Source organism: Passer montanus, unplaced genomic scaffold (assembly GCF_014805655.1).
Source record: "Passer montanus isolate IOZ18808 unplaced genomic scaffold, ASM1480565v1 scaffold36, whole genome shotgun sequence".
NCBI lineage: Eukaryota > Metazoa > Chordata > Aves > Passeriformes > Passeridae > Passer > Passer montanus.
Window position 1 is genome coordinate 3,890,762 of NW_024368374.1, and position 17,408 is coordinate 3,908,169.

General features: G+C 40.3%; 1 protein-coding gene across 6 annotated transcripts in view; it reads right to left on the reverse strand.

Annotated features, from left to right (window-relative positions):
- Window positions 1-2,275: 2,275 nt before the first annotated feature.
- The window catches only part of ELF1 (E74 like ETS transcription factor 1), an 87,052-nt gene continuing 71,919 nt past the window's right edge, over window positions 2,276-17,408 (reverse strand). For 5 of the 6 annotated variants that reach the window (XM_039716798.1, XM_039716800.1, XM_039716803.1 and 2 more), the window contains 3 exons: window positions 14,253-14,445; window positions 12,702-13,169; window positions 2,276-3,959 (listed from right to left, as the gene is read on the reverse strand). In XM_039716798.1, coding sequence (XP_039572732.1) covers window positions 3,344-3,959; window positions 12,702-13,169; window positions 14,253-14,445 — 1,277 coding nt within the window. In that variant the 3' untranslated portion in view covers window positions 2,276-3,343. The remainder of the gene's footprint in view (window positions 3,960-12,701; window positions 13,170-14,252; window positions 14,446-17,408) is intronic. The other variant, XM_039716804.1, reaches the window with a different exon arrangement.

Below are 17,408 nucleotides of genomic sequence, written 5' to 3' on the forward strand. Positions count from 1 at the left end.
AGCGTCGCGCGCGTGGCTGAGCTTTGGTTTTAAAGGGAAAGGGAAGGCGGTCACCGGAGGAGCTGGCTGTGGGCGCGGCGGCCGCAGGAGCGCAGTCAGCGGGCGGGCAGTGTCTGGGCAGGGCCATGGCGGCAGCGCGACACGGGGAGCGCCGGCCCCGAGCGGCTCCTCCGGGCGGAGCCCGGGCTCCGAGGGAGGGAAGCCAAGAGGTCGCAGAATCGGTTTGGTTGGAAATGACCTCTGAGATGACCGAGTCCAGCCCCTGACTGAACAGCACCGTGGTGACCAGGCCAAGTCCAGTATTTCCTTAAACACCTCCAGGGACGGTGACTCCACCACCTCCCTGGGCAGCCCATCCCAATATCTGCTTGCCCTCACTCTTCCTAATATCTGCCCTAAACCTCCCCTGGTGCAGTTCATGATACCACCAGCAATAGGGGTTAGAGTACTAATTAAGGAAAAAAGTTATATAATCTATAAGCAATGAAGGCTGATGCCTTTGTTAGTTAAAATTTATAACCAGAGCAAAGTTCTAGTAATCAGAGAACCAGCCTTTTGTGGGTTACCACCTAGCTCCCTACTTTGTGCAAATCAGAATAAAACCCAGAAATACCTCTCAGTGTGTCAGCTGGTGCACCAAGCACCCAGCCCATGTTCAGGACAACGGGGCGGCGGACAGGACTTCCCAGAGGCAGCCTGAGGCCTCCATCCTCCTCCACCTTCTCCAATGGCATTTTCCTTCTGTGAAATGCCTCAAAAATAAACAAGTGCCTTTTTCTCCTCTGTGGCTTCACACACGTGTGGAAAAGAAGTGCGGCCTCAATTTTTATTTTCTGACTCAGAAGTGGCTGGGATTTTAGCTGTTGTGTTTTGTTTGGCTGCTGCCACAGGCACAAAGGCAGCTGTGACAGGGGAGGGGTTGCTCAAACTCCCAATGTGAGCTCTCATTTTATGATTTACTCCAGCTTCTCCCTTCCTTTGCCATATCCAAGAGAGTTCAAAGTACAGATCCACCCGGCTGGCACACCGAAGCCCAAGGGATATGGGGAGGGAGTGATTTCCATTTACTGTCTGTTACACAACAGTCTGCTGCTGGAGATTTCCACCACTTCTCCAGCTGACATAAACTAAACTGACAAATCATTTTCCATGTGTAATAGCTGCATCTATGGCATGAAGTTTTGTTGGTGAAGCTGTAACCTTATGGTGCAATTTTTTTTCCTCCCCCCACATTTCCAGTAAACACCAAAGCAACTTCCCTGTATCTAAAAACACTAATGTCAGTCAAGCATTATCACTTCAGATTTTCTAGAATTATGAAATACTTGTAGTACAAGAAAACATCCCTATTTTATAGTTTGATTTTAAAGAATAGCTTCCCTCTCCAGTGCTTCCATCAATCTAACATAGCCCTCGGGATGAGGACTGTTACCAGATATGCTTCCACAAAGCTTATCCACACTCCTGAAAATATTGCCAGCACTCCCCAGCTGCAGGGAGCGCTGCCAGATAAACAACCACCGGTGTGGGTATGACCAGCCTTCCTGTAAATGGGGTGAGGCACTGGCTTTGCAGGTGGAAGCCTGACTGCAAAGAGTTCAGAGGGAAGAAACACTGAGCTAACACGGCAGCTGTGGCAGAGAATTGCTTGTTCAATAGTTTGTAGAGTTTCTTCTGTCAAGCAGCAAGACCATACTCTCTCTGCCACTCTTCTGCTCCTATTAGTTTTTCTAGTATTAGTGCTTAAAGTTATATTTAACCTTACCAACCAGTCAATAAAACTTCAACATTAATTCAGTCATAGAAAGTCATATTCCCTTTCATTTTATACTGACAGAATCATAATACCAGGCAAAATATTTATTATTAACTTACCCTCTGCTTAAACACTGCAACATGCAAGTTTTTGAAGCCCTAATAGTTTGGGTTGTCAGTTGTATCATAGAAGCCACCTTTCTGAATTACACTCAGAATTTTGTGTTGTTTGTTTGTAATGTACTGGGAAGTGATGGAAAAGGAGAAGTTTAAGTCCAGTTCCTGCATTTAGCTCAACCTTCAGTTCAGCTACAAAAATATACATTACTGCTGTTTCAAAGGATACTGACAGCACACTGCATTCAAGTCTGTTCAGAAGTGATTTGTGAATTGCTCATGTTCCACCACAGACCCACAGTGACCAAGCACATTGTCCTCTTTCTCACTGTATTTTACTTCATTATGATGACTGTCAAAACATTATAATAATAAAAAACATTTCAGAGTAAATACAGAAAAATGTTTTTCTATTTGATTTATTTTCATAATAAACCAATTAAAAATACAAAAGAAGGACCCAAGGTTCAATGGGCTCCATCATTTAAAAATTTGTCTTTAAATACAAAGTCACTCAGTAATATGAATACATATAACATTAGACCTCTAAACATAATCTTATTGATCTTATTTGTATCTATCAAAAATTTGTATGGAAAAAAATTAGCTGAAAAAACTTCCCTGCAACATTGAATATACAGTATTTACAATCAAAAACAACAACTCTTAGCAGTATTAATCTCCAAAAACCTGCATGAATTGTATATATTTAATTTCCCTCCCCCCTTACAAAATAATCTGAAGTAGAAAGCAAGATTGTTAAGCTTCATAGTTGCAAAATGGCATGAAATATTTGCACCTGTAGTGATGCTGTTAGCTTCTGTAATTAAATATATCTGATGTTTTCATATAAAATATAGACATGGCATTGTCCATTTCTGGAATATATGTTTTGAGTACTCTCAATAGGAGTGTATATTCAATTTTGCACACACAAGAACTTGTGTTGCAAAAAATACAAGAGGATACCTGGTTATTAAAGTCTAAAACTGATGTCATTCACTGATATGAAACAGATACTCGATCTTAAAAATTCAAACACATGGAATGAAACTGTCTTACTAAAACTACCTGCTGCTTCCAAAGGTGATACACATACAGATTCAACAGAAAAGGTTACAATAACATTACTGCAATGTAAATCGGCAACAGACTGACAATAAAATAAGAGAAGTTTGAAACTTTGGCCAACAACCTCAGGAGAAAGTCTTCATAGCATAAAAAGCATGTTCCTTCATGCCTGTACTTTGAAAAATGAGTAATATATAATTTTATTTATATGATAACATTTAGCAATTAACAGAAAATCAAAATCCATCCTAAAGCATGAATTCTAAGAATTAACTGCAGAAATTTAGTAGCTTTGCAACATCATGCTTCAGAATCAAATAATATATACATAACTTAAAAGGTCCCATCACATTTATGAAAATAATCATCCACAGGGTCTTTTTTTTTAATTATTTAATTATCAATACAAATTGGATTCCAATGGCTCATTTTCTTGCTTCACTTGCACATCAGATGGGAAATCATTTGAACTGGACACTACCATCACAAATGGTTGCTGCTGGAATCTCTGCTCCGACTGCTCAGCATCTTCTACTTTGTCACTCTCCTCCTTTTCCTCTTCTTGTAGGCCAACCTGCTTCGTGTCCGGTGCTTTGATGACCGAAGTGATCACCGTGCCCGATGGCTGGGACACCACCTGTGAGCTGCTGGGCGAGAACGTCACCACGGGGGTGGTGGCACTGAAGGATGGAGATGAAGCCATGTTGACTGTTCCATTGCAAATTGTCTGCACGCTGCTGGTGAGCACCTGCTGAACTTGTGCTGGGCTCAGCACAATCGAGGAAGGAGGCGAGACTGGCTTCTGAGACTGTAGCATGATGTTTTCTTTAAGAACCGTCATGGGCTGGGAAGTAGGAATGGCTTGCAAAATGAATTTCTGTGCTGTTGTTACTGAGGCTGGATCTGTGCTGGCTATCACTGTAGTAAGAGGCACTGTCTGGAGTGTTACAGTATGCAGCTGCTGATTTCCAGGAGAAACAACCACTGGAACCTGGGTTGGAGTCTGCAAAGTCCTGCTAAGATTAGAGAAGATTATTGTGTCAGAACACTTTATGCTGAATTTTGAAAAAGTAATTATAGATTTACTACAGAAAAAAAACCCCAAAAAAACCATTTGGCATCATAAACATTAAATTTACCCAACATTTCCAAAAGAGCTATGCTGAATTTTGAAAAAGTATTTATAGATTTACTACAGAAAAGACAAAACCAAAAAAAACATTTGGCATCATAAACATTAAATTTACCCAACATTTCCAAAAGAGGTAGTAGAGTCTCTCCTAAATAAACAAGAACTAGACCTGACCCCTGAATTCAGCAAGATGATTCCCAAAGTAAAGGTACACCACATGAACAATACTGTCATCACCAAGCTGAACAGCCTGCCTTTGAGACATTCAGTGGTTCATCAGGAAACCTAGAATCACATCCAAGACCAACATCAAAAGCACAACCCACTAGAGATTTGACATCAGTTTCAAAAATTACACCAAGTAATTAATAAATCACAAGCCTAAGCCAGTCCTTGATTGTCCTGACATCCACATATACATTTAACTGTATTCAAAAGTATCCACATGGTAGCAGTGTCTAGGCACGACCTTGCCACACTTCCAGGACGCAGAGTCCTCTGTCTGCCAGGCTCACACACACCTTCTGGTAGAACAACTGATCAGAATCTGCTTCCAAATCTTAAAATTGAGTTAAGAGTGATTCCATCTTTTGCAGGCTAACAGACTTGGATACCATGTGACTGTCAATAGATGTAGAGCTCTGGGGACAACATTAGAGGATTAAGAGCTGTATTGCTGGAGTACACAGCTACTGCAGTGCACAGTGATTACTTAAACATGACACTCCAGTCACACAAATTAAAACAAAACCACCAGAAAACATAAATGGTTACCAGGGGAGGGAGAGAGGAAGGGTAACTGCTCTGAGACCCTGACACAGTTTGTTCCATGCCACCATGCCATGCTGTCTCTGGCAATCTTTCTTTTCTTCTGTTTGTCATGCAGAGTTCTCTCCAATCTTCTCTTCCATGTTTAGTCCTGCCTGCCCTCTTCCCCTTTAAGCTCTCCCTTGTGTTTTCTCAAAAAAAAAAAAAAAATTACTATCTCCACCTCCTAGCTTATTTCTACCCTGCTGAAATCACTTTAGATGGAAAGCAATTTACTGTCAATGTTCGTACTTGCACATCCATGCACAGCATTGCCTGCTGTTCTTTCTGAAGACTGAACCTCAGATATGCTGTAAGGGTTGCCGCCATACATTAACCATGGAATGTCCTTCGTTCCACACTCCTTCTACCCATATAGAATTTATTTTTCACAGCTCTGTGTAAGTCTACATTTCAACATTTAGCCACTGACCAGTCCAATCTAATTCAGCATGTTCAAAACTTCCATTGAAAACCATACTCTGGCTACCACAGTTGCAACAAAAAGCTTACCAAAGCAGGACTTAGGTGGTGCTGAAGCTACGGGACAATGTGGATGCAGATGCTGCTGCTGCTGGTCATGTCCAGCTGCACTCCCCCTTTCTTAGTGCAGCAGCAGAGACAAGTGCAGGAACATATGTAGAAAGTTTCTCATGTCCCACTCAGCACAGTCCTCTGGGAAAGGCCTCTAGCTGAGCTCCAAAGACTGCTCCAGCAAGAGCAGGCCCAGAAACCCTGCTGGTATCACATCCAGCTGCACTCCCCCTTTCTCAGTGCAGCAGCAGAGAAAGTGCAGGAACATATGTAGAAAGTTTCTCATGTCCCACTCAGCACAGTCCTCTGGGAAAGGCCTCTAGCTGAGCTCCAAAGACTGCTCCAGCAAGAGCAGGCCCAGAAACCCTGCTGGTATCAGAGCACGTGGGTGCTTCCCTGAGCATCCTCCAGCTGCCAGTCCTTCCTGCAGACAATATCTTCCCCAGATCACATAGAGCTTGGTAATATGAGAAACAAAATTTCCATCTCTAACTTTCTCTTCCTCCCAAGAAAGATAGTTGCAGTACCCAGCAATGCTGCTACAGCAAACCAACTCCAAATCTTCGCCTATGATGACACAGGTCTCATCACAGCAGTCATCGCAACAATGACACAGAATTTCATGTGACTGACACCAGAATCAATCTTGAGCTCCTTTTTCACACAGTGGAAGAAATCCCAAGGAAGAAGTTCATGGACATGGGGCTGGTTGAAGGTGAAGCACCAGCTGCAGTGATTGCTTCTTTCTTTTGAACTTCTGGACAGCTTGGTGCTGGCACAGCAAATACCAACAACCAAGCCTAAAGCACAAGGCTCAGAATGACACTACCAAGGCTCACACCAAGTCTCCTAAAGGTTATCGGTGCTATCAGTGCTAATTATTTTTTCCCCCAGCAATTCCCCTGGGACCTTGACAGAAAAGTCACTAATGTCTGTGTCAGAAGTAGCAATAGGATGAGGACATCCACTAGGTTCTTTAAAAAAATAAAAAAAACTAAACTATCTACAGTTAGATAAACTTGTAATAAAATCAAAATGTCAGATAGGTAGAGCTCAACCCAGGAAAGTCTACAGAGACCAGCAATGCAAGACCAGCTATGAAGGAGAGAAAGTATCAGAATAGGTACTTTAGATCAGAATCAGATTAATCTGAAGCCATTTTATTTCTCTTGAAAGGCAGTTCCATGCCTAAGGTTTACTTCAGATGCATTGTCTTCTCCATCAGCCAAGATGCAAATACATGATACACACGTATATGCATACACACTCAGGGTGTGCTTGCTACCTGCATGCAGCAGGTAGCTGTACAAGCAAATCATAAATATTTATATATGCTAATGGTAGCCAAGCAAGACATTTACTGTAGTTGTTAAACCTGATTGCTAACTAAAAATCTATCTCCCTAAACAATTTGCCTTGAATACAATTGAAAAAGATACCACTTGGTTAATCATTTTGTCTGTTTTACAAAAAAAAAGTACACAATACTTAAGGCGATTTATTAACACTGGTCTACACTGTTTTAGGTGCTTTTAAGCACCTAAATATTTTGCTATGTTCCTGAAGTACACAATAATTAAGGTGATTTATTAACACTGGTCTACACTGTTTTAGGTGCTTTTAAGCACCTAAATATTTTGCTATGTTCCTGCATTTCACTGGCATTTTGCTAACAGCCTTTCTTCTCTAAGGTACAAATATTTTGGGTGATTATTTTAAAAGTTGCCGCTGAAGTTTCAAAAAGAACAAGAGCATTGTTTTATGGCAGAATTTCCTTTCCATTGCTGTTGCTCAATCTGATTACAACTGAGAAAAGAATGACAAAAATTCTGAAGTCATTTTAGCTTGGCAGAAAATGATCATCTATTTCTTGGGCCATTTTTTACTGTTAATGGCCTAGAATTGTGCAATATCTTATTAGCTCATCAAGAGATAAATAGTGACAGGCAAGAAAAACAAGTTTATTTATGGTAATTTATGTGAAATTTATGAGATGGAGAAGATACCAAAAATATTGAAGCTGCAAGCCAAGGTAAACCAAGTATTTCACAGCACAGTAATGAAACAAAGCAATATTAAGACATACACAGAGAGAGGTAAGAGAGGACAGAAGCAGAGGACTCAACTTTCAATGTGTCCTTTTTACTGAACCACAAAGTCTAACAGTCTTCTAACCAGAATTTTTCAAAACTGCACAGTCACCTGAATTAAAACAGAGCTGTGGAGCCTCCACCTCTTTCAGCAGTGCCAAAGACATGGAAAGAGAGCTCCTATGGGTATCTTCTTATTGTACAGAAACAAAAATTAATCTGATTAGATGACTGATAGTCCTTTCTGTCAATAAAAGCTACCTTACTTATCTCAGAAATTAAATCAGAAGTGGGCTTCAGAAAAGGTCTTCTCCAGCTGCAGGAAAATCAAGATGTTTGGTTAGAAGCAAAGTTTTTGCGGTGATAGAAGTTGTCCATATTGGAAATGTGTTCTGAGAAACACATCCTGTTGTAAGCTAAATCACAGTTTCTTGTAGAAGCCCACTGAGTCTATTTCTGACCAGCACCTCCCTCAGGAAGGGCATTTTTCTCACCAACATGAAACCTGGATTGCAATCAAGCCGTCACTTAAGAGATTACAGAGATAAGCTCTTTGTAAGAGTCCCCTGTTTCCCATCCTTTGGGGAAGGCAATGGCTGCAGTGAGCCAGATCAAACAATACCTACTAGTCAGTGTGCTAGAGAGCTTTTAGGCCTGCAGTTTGCCTTTGGAGCAATGACAGAAGCCTGCTGCCTAACTCCAAACAGAAGCAAAGCACGTGCACTGATGGTGGCCGATCAAAGGAAGGTCTTCAGAAGCTCCTTCTGATTATTTGCAAGTCTACAGCTGGCATCATCCTCTTTTGCCCATGTTCCCCATCAAGTCCCAGGGACACCTAGGGAGCCCTTTGCCAAGACTTACACCTGTGATGGTTTTTATTCAGGAGACCTACAGAAATGGCACAGGAGTGATGGGCTACAACACTAGCAGACATCATGCAGATGGGACTCTTGCTCTTATTCAAGAAAAAGGGACTGAAAGCAGAAGGTCAGTGCAAAGTCTCAGAAGGACAGTGCCAGACTGGTTCCCTGTGTCTGTGGGGTTATGTGAGCTCAAGCAAAGCCAATAGAGACAGGGTGTGAAGGATGATTACAGAAAATAATGCTGACGTTCACTGTGCAACTTACACAAGACAATGTCTATATAAGGTATGAGATGAAGACATTTCATTTGAAATAGCAGCTGTAATCACATTTTCAGAGTTTATAAACTCCTGCTAGACAATTCTTTTTTTTTTCAGCATCAGCATTGCTGCAGTCAGACCACCAAAGCATCACAGTCTGGACACAGAAAGAGATTATGGAACAACAGCAGAAAGCATGTGTTTGCTTGGGTACACATGGCTTTCAAAGGCAATTGACTGCTTACTGGGACCAATACATGGTGTTGGTGAATTCTTGGCTTCATCACTGTTCTTACTCAGAATGCTCATGCCCTGTAAAAATATGATTCACATTCAGCTACTTCCTTTTGAATCAGGATCCTGACACTGAAATCCATGCTTGTGTCACCTTCAGAAGTAATCTTCTGCCTTGAGTGTTGCAAAAAGATCAAGACAAAAACTGTGGCTGATTCATCACATCGAGGTTCTCCCATTCAGAAGTGAACACCAAGAGCATATCCCATTATCTCTCTGGCCTGTATTAGCTTTCCCCCAGCTACAGAACTGAGTCAGGATTCTGGTCTTCTAATGTGCTCTGTCCAAGCTACCACAATGACAACTTGAAAGTACAGAAGGGAAACAGCAAGCTGAATTTTGACAAAAACAGATTAAAACCTGAAGTGAGCAAAAACATTGCACAGGGTTTGTCAGAAGTCAGCTAATTGCAAGTTTCTTGGCATATAGAACTGCAAACTAGAAGGTTCAGCCATGTCCCGTAGAGCCAATAGCAGAGACAGACATATAAATTAAAATTACTCCCTATATGATATTCTCTGAACTGTAAGTAATATAATTATCTTTTTACCCTCCATCTTAAATCACTGCTACTCTAGATTAAAGGTAAATGCAAAAGCATCTGTCTTTATTTGCAGTCCTCATCATTTAAGGGAGAAATTTACTTGTCCAAATACAGGCACCTTTCAGGCCTGTAGGATACCCTAGGTAAGGTAAGTCACTAGCCCAACAGGAGAGGTGCATTTCCTGCAGCAACAGAAAGGATGCCATTTATTGCTCAAAATGAGCCAGTGTATGCAGAGCTGAATCCCAGGCCAGTGCCTCCTAATTCCAAGGCCAAACACAATTACTCCAATAATCCAAGTATTCTGGTTAACCTATGTCCATTATTCTGGTTTAAACAGAATAACTTTACAAACATGAAATTCAAAGAAACCTTTTTTTCCTCATAAAAGCTGGCTCATCGGAAAAAGTAAGCAATGAAATGCTCATCCAGAGAGGCATTTTTGGTTTTGTCTTTTCACTGGAAACATGTGGTGCAAAACTCAGTTCTCAGTTGCATGACTGGAGTCTGCAGTTACTGTGCCTGCATACACCAAGCCAGAACAGTTAGACCTGCAGAACAGCAGTGTGTTTACAATTCCAAATATTCCCACTGGGGATACTAGATGTTTTCCTCAGTCAGCAAAACCCAGTTTGCTTGACCTGACCCTGCTCCTGCCCTGTTTCCCAAGCCTCAGTTAGCACATCACAGCCTTTCTTTTTAAGCACTGGGGCTGAAGAAGAGACTTTTATCCTTTGTAAGTAACACTTCTCCTTGTCTCCCTTTCATAGAGCAGCACCAAAACTTCTCCAAAAAGCGCATCAAAAACCATCCAAAAGCCAAGACCTTTCCACTTCAGAGAAAGATACAAGCTTTGTGCAGCTATAAATGAAGTCACTGCCTGCGTTGTGAAGAGCCAACCACAGATTTACATCAACATGCCCATTCCTTTGAGAATTGCCAAGAGGCCTTGGGGAACTCGGGCCTCGGGCTGCAGCACTCTCCCAGTGATGCTTTGGGAGTGGTCTGTACCAGGCAGTGCTGCCTAGTGCAGGTCAGGGATGATGACACAAGCACTTCACAACAATCTTCAAATATGATTCTTTTACCAAGAACCTTAGCAGAGAAGATGCATGTCCAAACATTCTCTGAATGCTATGGTTAAGTGTTAAGAAACCAATTGTTTTGACCTCAAAGATGCTCAATATTTTCTCTATTATTATTTTCTTCTCAGAACAGAACAGAAGCAAATTGCTGCAGAGGAAAACAAACATTTATTTTCATGAAGAAGAAGGGGTGAACAGTTACATAAGTAAAACTTTAGAAACTAAATTGCATAAGCCAAGTTACATAGGTTCAAGATATTCATGTTTCAAGACAGAGCCCAACCATTGACTGGCATGCATAAGAAAACCTTTTGAGGATCATTACCAGATCCTGGCTGCTGTTTTGCCCAGATGATCTTGACTATTTACATGCCCCAGCCACTGAACAGCAATTGGCAACCAAAGCTGCTATTTATCCTCATGCTTCCCACACTATAAAGTGGCTCCAACCACAACCCCACAGAGTGTGTGCATACATCTGAAGGTTTGTGAATTCTTAGTCTACAATGGCAGTCATACCTGCTGTACATTTTCAAATCATGCAGACCATTCATTTCAACCTTTACATAAGCCCTGCTGCAGAAATTCAGAATGTGTACATTAATCTGCCTAAGATTTACAGCTGTCTGAACAAACTGTTGTTTCAGCCTTATTCATTCTACTTCAACTATCTGAAGCTTGCCTTTTAAATATGAGCAGAAATATAGCTGTCATAAATTGTATTTTGAGAGCCTGAAATGTGCAGTGCCTACTGCACAGGGCTCATCAGCACCTATTTTGCAGCTTGTCCCAACTTGGTTAAAAGCACACCAAAAAAAAGTCTGGATTGTAGTTTTTATTTTCACTCTAACTGCTCAGACCCTTTAGTATAAACTTTCTTAATCAGCATTACTTCTATACCATTCTGGAAAGGTTTGATGCTTCTGTTTGAACTCCTTCACTTTGCCATCTCGGCTAAGTACAGTTAGAGATTTCATGGAATAATGTTCTGGTTAAAAACAATGGATGTTAACCAACATAATACAGAATTCTAAGGAGTTAAGGCTTCTGTTTCATCTGAGCTTCACACATGTATCATCCTCTACTGTTTTTTCCCTTAGCTTATTACCCAATGTCTGACTGGGAAATACTGTAATACAGTAATTGAATGTCATAATGACACTGAATAGTTTTCCAAACATTTGGCTGGACTTCTTGCCCGCCTTAAGTCTTAGAGATACTTCTGTTTGTTGTTACCATTCCTTATAACATCTATACTACTGACATTGTTTGTGATCAATAATCTAGTCTAGGTCTATCCTAGAGCTATTTAACTCTGCAAATTGCTGAACTTTCCCCCTATTCATGTTTAGTATTATTGTTTTGCTGACTTATATGGTTCAGCATAACCTCAATTATGTCTGTACTGCTTTCCTTTTACTATGTTGCCCTTGTCCATTTTTACAAGTAAATCCTGCTACCAAGGGGTAAGTGCAAGAGTCATGATGCTATGTAGTGCTATGTAGTGTCAGCCAGCTGACTCATAAATGAAGCATGGAAGCATGACTGGCTCCCAAATGTCTGCAGATGCACAGCTCCCAAAGGATTAGTCTGTTAATTGTTTCTTACAATTGGAAGAATCTACAATTGGAAGAATTTGTTCTTGCAAGAGCAGGTAATATGGAGCTTTTCCTTGTAACTGGGGACGATACAAAAGATGCAAAAGATGACAAAAAATTCTTACGAAGAAAAATTAAGAAGCAAGAAGGAAAATAATTGTGAAGGTATTGTGCAGACCCACCATGTATAATTCAAAAGCAAGGACACTATTGTAAAAACAGACATGAAAACACAGCTTCTGCTGTGGGACAGAACTGACAATGTCAATTTTAAAGAGAAGTTGTATATTTTTCCTTTCTACATGATATGCATCAGGCCTAACACCATGGAAAAGATGAGCTTCCCTCCACCAAAGGCAGTACAGTTATGTGTGCACCCGTCATGCTGTAGTAACTCTAATTCCTAGGATAAGCTACAAAGACGTCATGTCACTTCAACCAAACTGGAAGACAAGCATTTCTTGTAAGTAAAACAAAGAGTCAAGTCTATCTAGCCATCATCCTGTGAATTTATTATTATTCAAATATTTATTTTCTGTACATGTTCTTACCTTATATTCTGAACTGAGGAATTTAACGATTCATCTGGAACATTACTGGTTACAGCTGCTTGTCCTTCTGTGAGGGGCTGCAATGGCTGCATTACATGAACTGTCCGAAAAAGCTGAGTGGGCTGTACTGGCTGTGGAGATTGCATTGTCCTCAAAGCTTCTGAAGTCAAGCCAGGTGTCTGCTGCTGTACAACTTCTACTTGCTCCTTCAGCTTAGCAGGCTTCGAGTTTCCTGTTTTTACCACTGAGGCTGATCCTCCCTTTGTTCCTGCGTTCGCAGACGCCCTAGTTCTGCTCGATTGGTTTCTGTTGGCCACAGCAGGTGAGAGCAGAGTTGAATCTGATGATTCAGTGCTAGGGCTGGCATCTTCATCATCAATATAGATGAGATCTTTTGGCATGTCTTTAAATTGATACACCAGGCGCTGACCTTCTACTTTAGCAAGGATTCCCCTTTGGTAATAGTATCTGTATAAAGTGCACATACATCAAGTTACACAGGTTTTCTGCCAAAAACAAAACAAAGCAACAAAACTCCCAGAAAATAAACACAGCACCAGCAAGTCAAAAAACTTTTATGTATCTAGTTTCTTGATTATAAAAAGTGACCATTTTAATAGTGTACTTTTTTTCCTCAAACAACTTTTTTTTTTGCTGGTATTTCATGCTACTTTTTAACTTCAAACTGAGATAACTCTGAAGACAAAGAAAAGAACTCCATGACTTGGCAGATCTACTATCAACTCACACTTCGTAAAAAAACTTTCAATTCTCCTTTTGACTCCTATGGTGCTTTCAGTAGTCTGAATTTGTGTTTATTCAACAGTGAGCACAGGCAGACATTTTAGCTACAACAAAGTGAAAGGAACAGGACAGGAGAGCGCTATTTCTGTTATGTTTACAAATTAGTAGGACAACTTGAAATTATGCCCACCAAGGTGAGGGGAAATGAAAAAAATATGCATATGGCTTAGTTGGACAATTATCAATCAGCTGATAAAACTGAAGCTCCATGGTTGTCTACTTATTTTGCACAGTTTTTTATGTATGAGAAAACCCCCACCCTGACAGGCAGTGGCACACAATTCTATGTTTTAGAACTATCTGTAAACACAAGTTCAGCAAAGTGAAATCAGAACTGAATTCTAAAGCTGTATTTTCCATTGGAGATGGAATCGTGGGCAACAAGTAGAAATAACTTGATGAATAAACATGAATATTGGCGAGGTTTTTCTGAAAATAGATTGAAATTTTATGTAAAATGTTTGCCCCACTTGAAATCTTCAGTCTCTTACTCATCTGTGTCTGACTGTGAAGATGCAGTTTTGCAGCAGTACTGAAAAATGTCTATGCTGAAACTGAAGGTGATGGACTTGGAATTGAGGTTAGTGAGGGCTAATTTTAGTTAGCTAATTTATTTTGGTGAAATAACATTTTCATTTCCAAAACTAATAGAATACTAGATTTTTGCATTATTCAAATTAGATGAGGCATTTAATGCATACAAACACTAAAGCAACAAAAACACTCTACTATAAAAAAAGCACATACCTGAGAGCTCTACCCATTGTTTCATAATTCATGTCAGGTTTGTTTTTGTGTTTTCCCCACAACCTGGACACGGCTTTGGAATCTACCAGTTTGAAAATGCCCTTCTCTCTTTGAGTCCATTTGATATACTTAGGACAAGTAGCTTTGTCCTGGAGCAGTGCTAGTAAGAACTCCCAGAGATAAATTGTATTTCCTAGAATAAAAGAATTTCAGAAACAAAACAAAACAAAAGAAAAAAGAAAAAAAAAGAAAAATGTTATTTGGCCATATTTCATTAATGATGAAAATAATCTTAAGAAGCTTGTATCTTTATAAAATACATTATAATATATCATCAAGACTAGGAAATAGTGATGGAAGGGCATGGACAGGGAAGTTATTATAATCCTGTGAGTTGTCATAACCTAGGTGTCCAAATACCCCAGCCACTCTGTAACCTACAGCCAGTGTTGGACCACCGAGATTAGACAGCATTAATCACCCATGTGCCCATTTCCCTCCTGCCTAATCCAGTTACAGAAGCAGTCACTATTGCTTTACCTTGAAAAGGAACATGTTCAGTTCTACCCCCTAAAAATGCTGGAAATTAAGCTGTTGCTTAGATGCTTTGCTGAATCGAGGTGAGTTATAATCCTTTAAAAGGCTAAAGAAAATCCTTGCCTTTAACAATGAGATTTATGCAGGGCAATCGGTGACATGTGCTGAGGCAGGCAAACCTTCAACAACAAAGTACAGAAAAAGATAATTTTTTTTTTTTTTAATATAGTGAGTGCTTGTGCTTGCTGGTAGACAACATTCAAATTTCATTTTAGAAACAAGTGGGGACAAACACTTTTATATGAAAATCCATCACATCTGTTCAGTGTTTACCACACATAAAGAAAGAGTATTAAAATCACAGATGGTGAATACTTATAACTAGCACAAAATTTGCATTTTTTTTCGAAAACCACATTTAAGGAGTCTAAACTCACGCGACTAATGAGACCCTTTTTCCTGCCTTTTTTTTAAGGCTTTTGGTGTTTGATGTTCTTTTGGGAATCTGAAGCTGCACATAAGCTTCTTAGTTCTTAGTCTGAGAAAGCAAGAAAAAACTTCATGTATCACCTCCCACAAGTAGCTGTGCAAAACCAGCAAGGATAGCATGTGCTAAGTTTCACAAAAAATGATGCACAGCAGATCAGAAGGTGACAGGATCTTTTTTCATAGCTTCAATTTAGCCCAGCAGATTTTTTCAACTTTACGACCATCAGTCTGAACCTTATTCCACTAAGAGATCTCTTAAAAATTGAAATTCCTATAATACTATATTATAAACTATATTTAGCAAATATTCATCAAAGTCATCAGCACTGCCTATACAAAAATGTTAGCAGCTCCTTCAGCAGGTGGAAGCTTGAAAAATGAGCATTCCTAGAGAAAAAAACACTGCCTTTGCAACAAATGTCTCCCAGCTTACATAAACCAGCCTCCCAGCCCTCAGATACCCCAAAACCAGATTGCTTAGGTAAGACACAACTCAGGCAGGACTGAGAGCATTCCCAGCCATTTACCACCTAATCCAGGGTGGTTTTGCTGTAGTCTAGACTAAAAATGCTCAACTGCACCAAGGCAACCTGAAAATTTGTAACTGCTAGCCACTAAAAATCACCGTGAAGAAGACTGACTGCGAAAAACAGGTTTGCTTCACTTACAGGCAGACTATTTAACCTCCTCTGAGTCACAGCAGCTAAAGAAATATGTGGAAAATTCAGTTTTCTCTATGCACCGCATCATGTAATTGTATGGAGAGCTTGTAATTTTAGCATGCAAGCTCCCCCTAGGTAACAGACAGGCAGCTCTTGTGATTTTCTGGCTGCTTCCCTGCCATGGATAGTCATATTACTATGCTTTTTACTTCAATTCTGCATTCCTAAAAATGCAAAACAAGTAGGTTTCATAACAAGCAGTGGTTTGAGGCAACATGCTCCATTTTATTCCCTTTAGAATTAGCAACTTTGTAACAATGGACAGATGTGAATTATGGAGTATCCTTGCTATCATCGACAGAACTATTAGACTCTTCTGCCTTTTCATTTTGTGGCTAGCTGCTTCCATATCTTCTATAATTTCATCTGAGCACCACTTGGATATTCCTCTGATACTCCTCTCATTTTTACATAAAAATCAGGTTTTAATTTTAAAAAATACAACAACGCATATTTTAAATTTATGGCATTAACATGTAAAATATTTATTGATTGCCAACAGGTTTTTCTTCCTGTTATTGCAGAAAATGCCTCTTCTAAAGAAAAAAACCCTGACATATACATTTGTCAGAGTAGAGATTTTTCTGACCTCAAGAGTGTGGCGTTCTTTTGCCACCAGTGTCCAGGACTGGCTAGGCTGCTGTCCTGGCAAGTACGGCATGCATGCAAGCACATCTGTCACATGCAGCAGGCCCTTGTGACACAGGGGAGGCTCATTTCCAGCTCCCACTGAGGGCAGCACAGCTCACTGGGGCTGCGAATTGCCTTCCCTTCAAGCACCAGCCTGGGCACGGCTGCAGCGTTGGACCCCACAGCAAAGCAAGCCTTTTGTCACAGCTGTTGACAAAACTCACAGGCACTACTGAACAGCTCAGGCTGAGAAATTATTTATTGTATGTTATGTGGCATTTATTTTTATTTCTACCTTTTAAACCCAGAAGGAACAAAAGTATCAAACCCCCAAGTTTTCTGCCCCAGTGTTCAAGCTGTGCTATAACTTTTTTCAAAATTCAGGACTTGGTACTTCCTGCTGCCAACTGGCAGGCTTGGTCAGCCTCATGCAGAATTAGACACATACAGATGGAACACATTTGCAAGGATCATCTGTCAAAATAACCGCAGCCTAAGAAGCATTAATATAATGCAAAGCAATCCCCAAGACTTCACTCAAAACACAGCAAACTCTGCAGGGATGTTGAAGAGTTTCCAAGAACCCTTGCAACTAAAGTGACAAATACATTCTTCTCCCAAGGAACTGAGTATTTCACCAAGAAAACTCATGTGCTCATCTTTTCCTTGCCTTGAGATGTTAACCACCCCTGAACACAAGACCTATGTTTGCATCACAAGTGAACTGGTGAATTTTTTCTTTTTACAGAACACTCAGGAACTATGTTCTCTTAAACAT